Source organism: Pygocentrus nattereri, chromosome 8 (genome assembly GCF_015220715.1).
Source record: "Pygocentrus nattereri isolate fPygNat1 chromosome 8, fPygNat1.pri, whole genome shotgun sequence".
In the NCBI taxonomy this organism is placed as follows: Eukaryota; Metazoa; Chordata; class Actinopteri; order Characiformes; family Serrasalmidae; genus Pygocentrus; species Pygocentrus nattereri.
In genome coordinates this window covers 1,133,908-1,148,617 of record NC_051218.1, presented here as the reverse complement: position 1 = coordinate 1,148,617, position 14,710 = coordinate 1,133,908, and the positions used below count along the sequence as shown (strand labels likewise).

At 43.5% G+C, this 14,710-nt stretch overlaps 1 protein-coding gene across 7 annotated transcripts in view; it reads left to right on the top strand.

Moving 5' to 3' along the window:
- mical2b (microtubule associated monooxygenase, calponin and LIM domain containing 2b) overlaps positions 1-14,710 on the top strand; it is an 87,540-nt gene that overhangs the window by 9,911 nt on the left and 62,919 nt on the right. For all 7 annotated transcript variants that reach the window (XM_037540322.1, XM_037540321.1, XM_037540320.1 and 4 more), the window contains exons 2-5: positions 2,393-2,756; positions 9,567-9,774; positions 9,951-10,067; positions 13,715-13,816. In XM_037540322.1, coding sequence (XP_037396219.1) covers positions 2,493-2,756; positions 9,567-9,774; positions 9,951-10,067; positions 13,715-13,816 — 691 coding nt within the window. In that variant the 5' untranslated portion in view covers positions 2,393-2,492. The remainder of the gene's footprint in view (positions 1-2,392; positions 2,757-9,566; positions 9,775-9,950; positions 10,068-13,714; positions 13,817-14,710) is intronic.

The following is a 14,710-nucleotide window of genomic DNA, read 5'->3' as shown; positions in this document are numbered from 1 at the left end:
TCCAGTCACAGGGCTGGTTCCCTGACCTCCAGCCCACGACTGCCCCCCTTATTAAAGGAATATCCTGTCAATTTCTGGCCATTCTTACTTATTTTACGTCATTTAATTGAAATTCTCACCATACTGGAAGATACGGATTAGCTACATTTAGCTTGTTTTTCGAAGTAACATTGCCAGGTTAACAGGATTTCACTTGATAAGATCACTTTGTGTCAAATGTCTGCAAATAAAAGGAACAACCTCATATTCTTAGAACAATCTCATGATGAATATTAGATCTGCTCTGTACGGTTCATGTTTCGCATGTTACACACTTAAGCCAGTTTTATCCTGAAGTCTAAAAATAAGAATTGGGCAGTCTGTGATCATTTAATGTAAATCATTTTTCCTCTGGACTCAGATTGAGGCTGGTTTTTGGCTACTGAAGGGTTTTCAAAGTACTAGAGACCCTATATTATGGCGCTGAAATAGGCCGGCATGCTGGCAGCCTTTGCAGTATATGGGTTACCGCCCATGGCTTCTAAAGTTGTCTTTCTTAAGCGCAGCTGAACTTTGGCTGTAATGTTGCCTGGGGGTTCCTGCTGCTTTAGCTGAAGTCCCACACTGCCGTTTTCAGTGTGTGATTAAATATAGCAGAGAGTACTTTCCCAGGCTAGACTGACTGAAGTCATTTCTGCAGTCATGGGTCCTCTGTGAATTTCAGGGCAAAGGACTTGGGTCTGGTTGAATTTAAAAAAAGATAAAGACGGAGAAGAAAACTAGATGAAAGGATGGCGTGTGAGTGAAACCAACAATGCTTGGACATGGAGGGTGCAGCTGTCTGTTTATTGGCTTCTGGCTGCTTAATGAGATGCCCCTGGTAGTTGCCAGCGTTCCCTAAGCAGCCCCTCTCAGGACCACTATAGCAGCAAATTGAGGAGCTACTTTAGAGCTGCATATCTCTGCTTAGCCTTTTCACTCATCCTTCCGCACACACCCATCCAAATGAGTCACACGTCCACGGGCTGGTTCTCTACAGGGATCGAGGGGGCATTTACCCGAGACCGATTGCTTTTTGTCCAGTTAACTATGGTACAAAGCGTAAATCTTCTTAATGGGACCTTAATAGTGTATATATTGAATCGTTGAATCTGACTGGTCTAATTAGGAGCCTGTCTTCCTTTAGTGAGCTAGGTTTAGTTTCAGAACATGCTGTAATGCAAAAACAGAGTTTGTGGGTGAAAATATTCCATTTCCATCCTTCGGACACTTTCGTTCTTGGGCTGAAAAATTCCTTTGTTCTGCTTGCTGGGCTTTGCACTACATGCAGTAATCATATCAAGCTCTTCATGCCTGTAAATTGATGTGACTGGACCCAGTGAAGAAGGGCTGTGACCTATTTCAGCACACATGCTGAACTTCTTGTGCTGCTGTTGAGTTTGAGAAATGCAGAATGGCTCCAAGTTCCTTTAACCTCATGTCTGAATGCACTGTGACAGATGATTAACCTTTTGTTAGTGGTGCTTGATCAGCTTGTGGGATGAACTCAGTTGACGTATCCGTGCTTCACTGTAGAGTTGAGTTTAAAGTGGTAAACTACGGGCGTTGGACTGTTTTTGACGCAGCGAATTTGCCACCATGCCCAATCTCCTCGGAACCGCTCATGATTCCAAAATGCACTTCGTCATGTTCTTCATAACTTTCATGTTCTGTCAGCTCCATTCAGAAGCTGGGCGTCGTATGAGGCTGTAGCTCTTCTCTCCAGTCTAATAGACTGTGATATAATTTTAAACCCTTATAATAAAAGTGAATAAATAAAAACAAACTCAGTATTTTTTGCCTATTTTAAAGTCGACCTATAAACAGACGCCGTCTCTTCAGTGATGAAGGTTTTTGGCTTTCAGCGGTACATTGTAAGCATAAACATCATAAACACATTTTGTGTTAATTCGAGGGGAACTTTTACAAAAATAAATAAAATAAATTTTTTTTTTTTTCCATGCAGTTTCTGAATAATTTGCCTCACGCTTTGGTGTAAATTCAGATGGAAAAACCAAAATATACCCTGGAGAATAAGAGGTTAATGTCAGAACACAGCATTTATAATAATCATCATTTAAGGTAAATGACACACTCTGCATTTTTAAAGCAAAGCTGGTGAGTTGCGTGCTGCACTTTCTCATAAGGTTGAATGGGATTTTTGCCAACATTCTGTAAAGCATGTCCAACATGTCAACAGTTGCCAACAGCAGCCTCTTCATTTGTGATAAAATCCTGTGCACTGAAATCATTTCCACCTTGAAATTAAACCCTTAAAAGCTGCAACTTCTTAGACCTGCTGATTTCCACTTGCCCTGTAAGTCTGTGCTTTCCAGACTAAATAAAACAGCCTCTTTGATTTGTTTTCTTCCAGCACTGGCCCGAAATGCCAGCAGCAGCCTTTCGCTGAGCCCGTTCCCTGTGTGACGGAGGGAGAGAGCAAAGGAGCAAGGCAGTGAGGGTGAAGAGGAGTGATGGGGGAGATGGAGGATGAGAGGAATTCTCAGGCTAGCCAGCTCTTTGAGAACTTCGTGCAGGCCTCCACGTGTAAAGGCACCCTCCAGGCCTTCGGTGTCCTGTGCAGGCAGCTGGAACTGGACCCCGCCGACCATCAAGGCTTCTACAGCAGCCTCAAAGCAGCAGTCACCTCCTGGAAGGCCAAGGCCCTCTGGACCAAGCTGGACAAAAGAGCCAGCCACAAGGAGTACAAAAAAGGCCAAGCATGCACAGACACCAGGGTATGTCACTAGCACATGTTTTAAAAGAATTAATATCCTGATCAAATAAATCATATTGATCTGTTTCAGTAGTAACAAAACCTGGTATCTCCAAAACTGTAGCTTGAGAGAATCGAAGGAAGAAGTGCTCTTAACTTTGCTGTACCGGTTTTATTCCGAGTACGTTTGGACCTTTTTTGTTCGTCATGGTAATGAAATGATCACACAATATAAAGTGCAGCTTGTATATATAAAATAATGTAAAACGTGTTTCTAGATAAAAGTAACGGCTTAGTGTGTTTAATAATCAGGTAAAATGGAATGATTTCAGAGAAAATGGAGACGGGGGCCTATTTCTTCTGTATAACTGCCATTTCATAACAGCCTGACGGGTTTTGACCAAGTTTCCTACCACAGTCTAAGCATGCAGTGTACTCCTTATGCACTGCGTGGTCTCCGCACTGTAATCTGATCTAATGTTTACTTTCATTTTAAGCCATGAAAAAAGCAGAAAGAAAATCTGGAAAAATTTGTCCCCCTTGCCCGATACCCCCATGATATGCTGTGTGTTGTCCCCTTATCAAATAAGAAGACTGCACTGTAATCTGACATCCTGTAATCCAATCTTTCTGACCTAAACACAGGTCCTCTCATCAGAGAGTGATGCTTTGTGTTGGACGAGGTCATGCTGCTCCATACCACATGTGTAGCCATGGCCTACATATTAAATGCTGTCAATGGGAACAATGTTGTGTGTGTACTGGAATTCCTGCATAGATTATTGTGGGAGAAGTTGTTCTCCATCAAAAAGGAGACTACACATCAAGCATTGTTTTGTTGTGCCATCCTGTCCTTTGTTTTCATAAATGCTGTAGTAATGCTGGACATGTATTTACAGCTGAATCATGGGGCAGTCGTGGGCTGGAGGTCAGGGAACCAGCCTTGTGATCGGAAGGTCGCCGGTTCGATCCCCAGAGCCGACAGCACATGACTGAGGTGCCCTTGAGCAAGACACCTAACCCCCAACTGCTCCCTAGGCGCTGTGGATCGGGCTGCCCACTGCTCTGGGCAAGTGTGCTCACTGCCCCCTAGTGTGTGTGTATTCATTAGTGTGTATGTGGTGTTTCACTTCACAGATGGGTTAAATGCGGAGGTGAAATTTCCCTGTTGTGGGACTAATAAGGGTCACTTAATCTTAATCTTAATCTTATTTGTAAAACTATAGTAAGCTTTCAACACACTACAGTCAGAATGTGTATACAGTATATAGAATGTGTATGTATAGACCATCAAAGCCACTCACGTCTACTTAACGCCTACTATCTCACTTTATTCCGTCTAATGCATTTCAGCTTTTACATGTGCATAACATCTTTTCAGGAAATCTTGCATATTTTCCATTCATGTTGTAGAATTTTAAATAATGTTATTTTTCCCCATCAAACTGTATGTGGTACTGTACCATAAATACAGCAGTGTACAGAGCAACATCCTTCGCTGCTCTGTCACCGATGAGGTATAACACTTTCAGTCTGTGTTAAAAGAACCGAGCATTCTTACTTTAACCAGAGCTCTTTACAAGCATCGCTCTTGTGAAATACTACCAGCGTAAGAAGGTAGTTTCATAAGAGTTTTAGTCAAATAAGCCGTCATTTCCCTGCTGTCGTCTGTTAGTCAAATCAGTTTGGTGGGATTCAGCTAATCTACATGCAGGATTGCTTTCTGTTTCGCTTCTGTGGACGTAGCCAGTAGAAATGAGTGCTGTTGTAAATTCTATCTGGTCACTTTTGGCTGCTATTACCTCTTAAGTGACCTCCGAGCTGATCAGAGAGGGGTCAGAAGGGCGCTGTTGTAAGAACTAATGAATTGCTTAAGTTAATGATTGACACAACATGTCGGATTAGCATCTTATTTTTTGTATACGCACCTTTTCATGTGCTTTCCTGGAAATACTGGACACCACACACTTGTCTTTTGGATTTCAAATGATGGCGTGGATCCACTAAAGTTCCTTCGTCGCTGAAATATCGAGTCTTCATTGTAAATGGGTGGAGCTAAACTTCTGTAGGCTGAATAGGCAGATATATACGAATAATTTTTTTATTTTTGGAAACAATTAAAATAAAGCTTTTGTAGCTTATTTTCAATATACTCTATCATTGTGTGTGTGTGTGTGTGTGTGTGTGTGTGTGTGTGTGTGTGTGTGTGTATGTGTATGTGTATGTGTGTATATATATATATATATATATATATATATATATATATATACACACTCACTCACTCACTCACTCACTGGCCACTTTATTAGGTACTTCTTAACACAAATAGCTAATCAGCCAATCACACGGCTGCAGCTCAATGCATTTAGGCGTGTAGAGGTGGTCAAGACGACTTGCTGAAGTGCAGACCGAGCATCAGAACGGGGAAGAAAGGGGATTTAAGGGGCTTTGAACGTGGCGTGGTTGTTGGTGCCAGACAGGCTGGTCTGAGTATTTCAGAAACTGCTGATCTGCTGGGATTTTCACACACAACCATCTCTAGGGTTTACAGAGAACGGTCCGAAAAAGAGGAAATGTCCAGTGAGCGGTCAGTTGTGTGGACGAAAACGCCTTGTTGATGTGAGAGGTCAGAGGAGAATGGGCAGACTGGTTCCAGATGATAGAAAGACAACAGGAACTCAAATCACCAACCAGAATCTCTGAGGAACGTTTCCAACACCTTGTTGAAAGTCTGCCAGGAAGAATTAAAGCAGTTCTGAAGGAAAAAGGGGGTCCAGCCTTTTACTAGCAAGGGGTACCTAATAAAGTGGCCGGTGACTGTACCTTTTAATTCCCTTAGTTCTTGTATAACACTTGGCTACACTGTAAATGAGGGTCACTCTCAATATTGTCAGAGTTGAAATAAAGCTTGATTGATTTTGAAGGGCTTGTTAATTAGGTCAGATGAAGTGGACGCTGCTGGGGTCATCTAGGTCAGGATTAAGATCAGGAAACACTCTTGGAACATTCAGTGCTTAAATGAATGTTGAAACTGTGGCAGAAATTATGTAATGTCCTTTTTTTTTGTGTGTGGGATCAAGACTGTAAACTAGTTCACAGTCAGGTATTTACACTCTGCCTTCTGATGTGAGGGAAACAACAAGCTACTGTATTAAAATCCTAAACAACCCGTTTATATTATAGAAAATGACACCCATCACCAGCTTTACTTACAAATCATTGGACTATAAATGCTCTGGTTCTCTGTTGGTGTTTGAATGAGTTCAGTTTTCACCAGGGCTTTGATAAAGAGTTGATAGAAGGCCATAAAGGAAGGAAACCGCAGTTGGACTGCTGAGCGAGAAGTACCTGGTGAAGTTTTATTGCTCCGTAGTGAGATGATTACCTCAGTGCTGAGTCAGTGTTCAATTCATCAGCGTACTGAATTAGTTTAAGTGCAGGTTGTTCTGGTATTATTGCGTTATACAGTAGTTCTCCGTAGTTTTTCTTTGTATGTGAATGCCTACATGTCTGTGTCCATTTGGATTAAACATGTTTAACCTTGCTCTACAAACGCAGAGGACGAGTTTGTCAATATAAGTTTTTAACCTTCAGCATGGGCTGCAATAGTTTTGGTCTTCTAAGAGCATCTTGTCCTTTTTATAGGTTACATGCCTCATTTGTAGCTTCATTTAGGGCTGTCGCAGTTACGCAGTTAAACTCGATTACTCTAAAATGAATCATTGGTTTAAAATCGTCCTTCACAACAGTCATTAGGTCAGCTATGTGTATTCTCTGACTGGCCTCTTTTACAATAACTTGATTTGCGCACGCATTTTATGCATTTCTTCACAAATAAAGTTGTGGGGTTTTTTTTGGTTTTTTTTTTTTTTTTGATCCCACAAACGGGGAAATTCCACCTCCGCATTTAACCCGTCCGTGAAGTGAAACACCACATACACACTAGTGAACATACACACGCTAGAGGGCAGTGAGCACACTTGCCCGGAGTGGTGGGCAGCCCTATCCACGGTGCCCAGGGAGCAGTTGGGGGTTAGGTGTCTTGCTCAAGGACACCTCAGTCATGGACTGTCGGCCCTGGGGATCGAACCAGCGACCTTCTGGTCACAAGGCCAGTTCGCTGACCTCCAGCCCACGACTGCCCCCCACTTTTCCCCTCTGGTTTGTAACGGCGACAGCTCTAGTCTCATCAGACATCACATCTCTGTTCCATTAAGCCGGTACTCTTTGAATTCCATCACCCGGATTCTTAACTGGGCTCTTTTTCTGTTTCTAAACACCTGGTAGTCTCTTAGGGCTGAGAGAGCTTAAGCATAATCCTTTAGCCTGGCTCTGTGGATCAGGGTCAGGCTCTGTTAGCATTTCTGTATCAAGCTCTCCATAAATGCCTTCCAGCCTGGAGAGAAACGAACGTCCGTGGCCTTTAGAGGGGAGGAGCGCTTCCTCCGGTGTGGATGCCCAACAGTGCAGGAAGCTGACAGACTCTTATCCGCCTGCACCTCACAGGAAGCGTTCAGCATCATGCCAGGGCAGAGATACAGACATAGCACAGACATCTTGGCTTCCATAGCAAAACTGTTATAGCGAGATATGAAGTAGCTTGAAAGTGACTTCCAGCCAGAATTGTTATGATATGCGTAGTAATGCTCTTTCCTGCATTATGGGGGCTGCAAGACAAAACACGCTCTGAAAGGAATTGGGATGCTGTGCTGTGTCAGTTGAATGTTATGCTGTAGACAGTGTAGAGACCATGGTATCATTTGGAATGGTTTCCACTATCCTGTTAAAAACATTTGTTTTTCCTAAAATAAATAAATAAATCATTTAAAAATGTATTGGGAAACCCACCCCCCTGCAAACACTTGTGTTCAAGCTTATGTCCTCTAAAAAGATTCCTTATGTAGTTATGCTTAATTGTAACCTAATAAGAAATTATGATTTTGCAGCTAGATCTAGTGCAAGATACGCTATACTGCCAAGAGTATTCGCTCGTCTGCCTTCAGACATGAACTGGAGTGACGCTCCATTCTTGCTCCATAGGGTTTAATATGATGTCGGCCCACCCTTTGCAGCTATAACAGCTTCAGCTCTTCTGGGAAGGCTTTCCACAAGGGTTAGGAGTGTTTATGGGAATTTTTGACCGTTATTCCAGAGGCACATTTGTGAGGTCAGACACTGATGTTGGACGAGAAGGCCTGGCTCACAGTCTCCACTCTAATTCATCCCAAAGGTGTTCTGTGGGGTTGAGGTCAGGACTCTGTGCAGGCCAGTCAAGTTCTTCCACACCAAACTGGCTCATCCGTGTCTTTATGGACCTGCTTTGTGCACTGGTGGGCAGTCATGTTGGAGCAGGAAGGGGCCGTCCCCAAACTGTTCCCACAAAGTTGGGAGCGTGAAATTGTCCAAAATCTCTTGGTGCTGAAGCTTTAAGAGTTCATTTCACTGGAACTAAGGGGCCGAGCCCAACTCCTGAAAAACACCCCCACACCATGATCCCCCCTCCACCAAACTTTACACTTGACACAATGCAGCCACACAAGTACCGTCTCCTGGCAACTGCCAAACCCAGACTCATCCATCGGATTTCCAGATGGAGAAGCGTGATTGGTCACTCCAGAGAACTCGTCTCCACTGCTCTAGAGTCCAGTGGCGGCGCTTTACACCACTGCATTCCACGTTTCGCATGGAACCCCATTCCATGAATCTCCGCTGCTCTTGAGCTAATCGGAAGGCCACATGAAGCTTGGAGGTCTGTAGCGATTGACTTGACGTTAAAGTTAAAGTTGGCGCCCCCTGCGGACTGTGAAACGTCTGAACGTTCGCTCTGCTAACACAGCGCTAAACTTGTTTATTTGTGCATGTCCTCAGGAGCAAAGACTACTGACCTATATGGACATAAATGGTCAATAATTTAAGAACAAGCAAAGGTCTTTTAACATATTTAGTCGTCGCAGGTTTTACAGCTGTGTGTATGTACACTTCCTTCTTTGGTTTGCTAGTGATGGACCTTGCTGATCTTCCATGCCCACTCAATCATATCTCAATAATATGAAGTAATAAAACGTTGCCTCACCGACTCAGACAGTTCAATAAAAGCCTTTTATGGACTCATTGAAGCAGCTGCTGCATTGTGCCAGGTAAACACTACTTATGACAGTAACCCTGACTCATTCGTCTATTGTACAACAGCAGTCTGTAGAGGAGACCTATGATCTTTTAATCCAGACCACATCTGTAGCTTCCACGCAGCTGTTGGTGCTCTATGGAGACGGATCCCTCGTGTGTGAGAACAGTCAATAAATTGATTGTCTTGCTTCGTCACCATTGACTATTTAAATCTTGCATACAAGACGTAAATCCACTTGAGAGCACTGTACTTGATACTGTGAACTTGTTTGGATTTGCCAATGGATTTTACAAGTGATAAACTTGAGGAATTATTTGGTCATCACCGCAGAGTGTTGACAAAGATTAGTCCAGAAGCGAATGAACTCATTTATATTGCTTGACAGTGTGTATACACACACACACACACACACACACACACACACACACACACACACACACACACACACACACACACACACACACACACACACACACACACACACAGCCTAACCCGGCACCACCTCTTGATGATCTACATGTGCATAACTGAGTTGATACAAGTTCGTGGTTCATTCATCATCATGTTTTTCTTTGTATCTTGGTGAGTCTCCAGGAAGTGCATAACACACAGGGTTTTTGTACCAAAGTATGTTTTGTGGCCTGTTTCTTCTCCAGTGTTCATACTTGCATTGACTTATATTCCATCATCCATCTGTTTCTACAGTGTCTCATCATCGGTAGTGGTCCATGTGGCTTGCGTACAGCCATAGAGATGGCCCTGCTGGGAGCCAAGGTTGTGGTGATTGAGAAGAGAGACACCTTCTCCAGGAACAATGTTCTCCACCTTTGGCCTTTCACTATCCATGACCTCAGGAACCTTGGAGCCAAGAAATTCTATGGGAAATTCTGTGCTGGAGCCATAGACCATATCAGTAAGTGTAAATCATCCTGTTTTTCCTATACATTTGAAGTACATTTCATCCTAAAATAATCATTTTCACAAGTATCCATGTTCCTAAACCTTGAACTACATGTGCCATCTGGTGTTGGTGTGGTTCGTTGTCCTTGTGCGTGGTAATTGGTGGTGTTCTTGCTCTTCTGTGCTCAGGTATTCGTCAGCTGCAGCTGATCCTCCTGAAGGTGAGTCTGATCGTGGGGGTGGAGGTGCACGTCAATGTTGAGTTCCTCAGTCTCTTGGAGCCATCTGAAGAACAGGGCAGTGATGGTGAGCAGCTCAAACATTTTTCGCTTTCTTTTGTTTCCATGATATCTCTACTTTTCGTGCAGTTTTGATTGCAACGCTTCCTAGTGGCTGAAGATGATGTACCCCAACCTTCCAGGCCATAGAAGCGTAGTTCCATGACCACTCTATGGGATCACAGTCTCAGAATCTTACCCACACCCATTGCATGGAAAATCTTGATACAGTGTCGGTCTCTGTTGCTCTTTCACGTCAGCCAGTTCATAGTTCAGATGTTGCTGTCCATTTGATACAGGCTCCTGACTGCTATTCCACTCCCCCAACTCTTTTGCTCGGGTCTATTCTCCCCCACAATCCGGCACTCTCTGTTCCCAGCACCATAAGTAGATGTTAAATGCAGTGCTTGATGGCATTCATCTCAGGCTGCAGCATCTGCAGACACAGCTGGATCCAAAAGTATTTGGACATTGCTACAATTTTTGTAATTTTGCCTCTGTACACAACCACGGTGGATTTGTAAAGGAGCAATCAAGATGTGATTGAACATTACACTTTCAGCTATAATTCAAGAGGTTTAAAAACATGCTGCATCAGGAATTGCATCCGTTTTTGGACACAGTCGCTCAATTTTCAAAAAAATGTACCCTCATTATTTCATAACATCTTAAGGATCTAAAAGGTTTGGAGTTCCAACTCTCTATATGTGGTTCAAAGAGGTGTTGATGCAACTGAAGGGACCATCACTGGGCTGAAAAAAGACAAACCTATCGGAGACATGGCAGACGCTGGAGTGGCCACGTCAACAATTCCATACATTCTTGAAATGAAGGGATGCACTGGAACATGAAAGACAACTAATAATGCTTTCCATGGTGAAGAAAAACCTCTTCACAGCATCTACTCAAGCCAGGGACCTTCTAGACACCTTCATGAATGTAGATACAGGGAGATGCAACACTCAAGAACAGAAAGTCCAGATAATAAAACGAGCCTGCCCAGTTCTGGAACAAGATGAAATAAAGATTAAGTTGTACCAGAATGATGAAAAAGGAAGGGGATGGAGAAAAAGGAAGGGCTCGTGATCTGAAACACCATCATCTGTCGAACATGGTGGAGGTAGTGTTATGGCACGGGCATGTATAGCTGCCAATGGAACTCTGTCGCTGGTGTTTATTGATGATGTGTCTGCTGATGGAAGTAGCGGTATGAATTCTGAGGTGTGCAGAGCTATACTTTCTCCTCCGATTCAGTCAAATTCAATCAAATGTGGCAAAGCTGATAGACCGGGGGGTTCAAAAGTACAGATGTATAATGACCCCAAACATACCATGAAAGCAACCCAGAGCTTTTTATAGCACAGAGATTAAGCTGGAAGCCTACACTTAAGGCACATCTTGACTGCTTCGTGTCAAATCCATCGTGATGGTGTTCAGAGGCAAAAATATAAAGACATTTCACTGTCCAAACACTTATGGACCTGGCTGTATTTGTTTTCAAACATCTCAGCACATCGTGTTGACTGTTAAGAAGCCGAGCTGCGCGTTGAAAAAAGGTGGTGTGCAGGGTTGGAGCAAATTCCTCTTGACCCTGCAAGCTTTGAAGGATTAAGCTGAGTAATCTTAGTCTGTGGCTCTCTTAAGAAGGCTTGGACGACTTCTTGGGTCTTGTCACCATATAAACATTTCACAGACAGGCTGCTGAAAATAAACATACTTATGAGAAACAGATTCATCACGTCTAGCATTGCTCTGCTCGTGCTTCGGCGTGGAGAAGTTCAGTTCTCCAAAGGCAGAGAGGATGTTTAGCTGGAAGTCATCGTCTTACAAACCAAGAAGACCGAAGCGCACGCGGCGACGGCGGCTTGCGTGGGGTTTGAGAATGACCTCCTGTGCCACAGCTTTAATTCATGTTTGTATGAGGCGCACGCAAAACTGCGATTTGCTCGGTTTGCTTTGTTTCAGTAGTTCCTGTAATCAGGGATGGGGGAGTAGCTACCTACACATTTTTGAGGAGAGTAGCGGCTGCAGATTGTTTGTTTGTGTAGCTGTAGCGAAAATTTTCACTACAGACTTCACCACAGGGCGCGGTCTGTAAACTGGCCTGCTGGCAACTGACTGACCCACGGGCAGTTCAGCAAATGGAAATGATTCAGGCCTGATTCTCACCCCAAGCAGAACCAGGGTCACTTGAGAATTTAAAGTGAGAAGCCGAAGTGTTGAAGTTTAACGACTTTGCTTTGCGCCAAATTGTTTGGTTTGTATTCGGTTATTGTTGATTTTTGTAAGTAAAAACACAAATGATTGATGGTCTTTAGTCCAGTGTTTTCTGGATATCACACTGATTGATTGCTGGCTGCACTTAAAATCAGTTTATTGTGATCTTTTTGTATATTTGCAGTTTCCTTCTGGCACAGGATTAAATGCAGTGTCTCGTTCGCACGGTCAGTTGGACTCGTTTGGTGTGTCCAGTGGAGATTCTGACAATCGCACTTTGAAAGTAGCTAAAAAGCAGAGCACTACTTTTTCTGGAGAAGTAGCTAACTACAATTTTTTTTTTCCTGCCTGTAATATAAGAAATGAAAATTCAGAGTAAATACTTTGAGGAAATTCCAGAATATCCACATAATACCAGCAGTAAGGATGAGTGATTTTATTCCAACCAGTCGGTAAGGAGCTCATGTTTAACTAATGAATTTTTCAGTTGATGAGTTGAGCGTCTATCTTTTCAATATTCTAAACATTGGACCATTATTGTGTGTGTGTGTGTGTGTGTGTGTGTGTGTGTGTGTGTGTGTGTGTGTGTGTGTGTGTGTGTGTGTGTTGGGAGTGTGAATGATTGCATTCTGATTCTTTAGGGAATATTTATAAATAAATAAATAAAAATCCTTTTTTTTTTTTTCCCTCCCAATTAGTTGAGGCTGCTAGCTGGGTCTTACTAGAGGCTGTGTGAAGCCAGCATGAGCTTCCTCCAAACCCATGTACTACCACATCTTTGCAAACTGCGGCTAACACGATGTCCTGAGCAGCTCAAAGCACTCAAGCGAGTACAGTTATACTCTCTTGGGCTCCTGTGGCTCCTGGATGGCTGTGGCTTCACCTGGGATTGAACTCAATGTCCCGATGATGGCGCCAAATATAATAGATTCTAACATTTCGATTTTAAATCCCTGGTGTATGTGAGTCCCAGCAGCTCCCCCTTTCCCCCACAGTGAAGTTTCATAGAAGCTCCATGGAATCGTGGTCTTACATGTTTACCTAAACCCGCTGCATGCCGAGCGATGATACCGAGAAGGTTTCCGTTGCTCTTTAGCGTCATTGCCACTCACTGCTTGCACATTGTACAAATGATAAGCTTTCAGCTCCACTCTATATATAAACTGAGGGCCGTCAGGGTCCATAAAGCACCTCTTTAGCTATGCAGCTCTCAACAGTGGAAGCCTGTCCAGCTTATGCCACATTACAAAGGTGATGCACACCGGTGGGGTTCCAAGCCTGTATTTTCCAGTAATCTGATGCTGCTGTGGTAGCGAACGTTCCCTTTGAGCTTCCCGTGCTGTCCATTACGTGTTCCATGTGCTGCGTATCGCAGATCTGTGTAAATATAATGTGAGTTTTTGTTGCTCTTTGCTCTTCTGTTATGCACTGTTCTTCTGTTTAATCTGTTTAATGCAGGGCTTGGGTGGAGGGCAGAAATCCGCCCTGCTGGTCACCCCATCTCCGACTACGAGTTCGATGTGTTAATAGGAGCAGATGGACGGAGAAGCACACTAGATGGTGAGCTATATGTTTTCAGTAAGACGCCAACAACAGAAAATGTGTTGTAAAACCTACAGAGGCTGTTTACACCTTGCATTAACGTGCTTCATGTCCCGATCATATTCGGGTACACTTCTCACCAAAATGCGTCCCCAGTGTGACCAAATGACATCTGATTGGACTTTTATGTGTGTAAAAAAATAAATAAATAAATAAAAAATAAAATGCACCAACATTCACATTCACAACATTCATTACATTCACGCTTTACGTGGGGCAGTCGTGGGCTGGAGGTCAGGGAACTGGCCCTGTGACCAGAAGGTCGCCGGTTCGATCCCCAGAGCCAACAGTCCATGACTGAGGTGTCCTTGAGCAAGACACCTAACCCCCAACTGCTCCCCGGGCGCCGTGGATAGGGCTGCCCACCGCTCCGGGCAAGTGTGTGTGTGTGTGTGTGTGTGTGTGTGTGTCACGTCACAGATGGGTTAAATGCGGAGGTGGAATTTCCTCGTTTGGGGGTTTAAAAAGTATCATTTACTTACTTCTGTTAACTTTTCCTCTTGTTATACGAATAGACAAACTTGGCTTGGATGCTTTCATTGGCCCAGAGTGCTAGAAGGCACATGGTGTGCCTGTAACTCCAGCCTTGTGTATCCTCCATCTTGCGTTCCTTGTTTATCCACCCACCTGCTGGTCAGCACTGTGTAGACGCAGTTCTGTGTAATTGTATGTTGGTACTGTAAACATATTCCTTTTACACTTGAGATGAACGTGATCTGTAATTAACCGCCTCTGAACGTGGTTTAACTGATCCGATCGTAACCCATTCAGAAAGCGTCCTGCCTTGGCTTTTCATCAGTCAAGTGAAATCCAAACACGAACCAGTGACTGAAAATGCGTTTTGATGTCAAC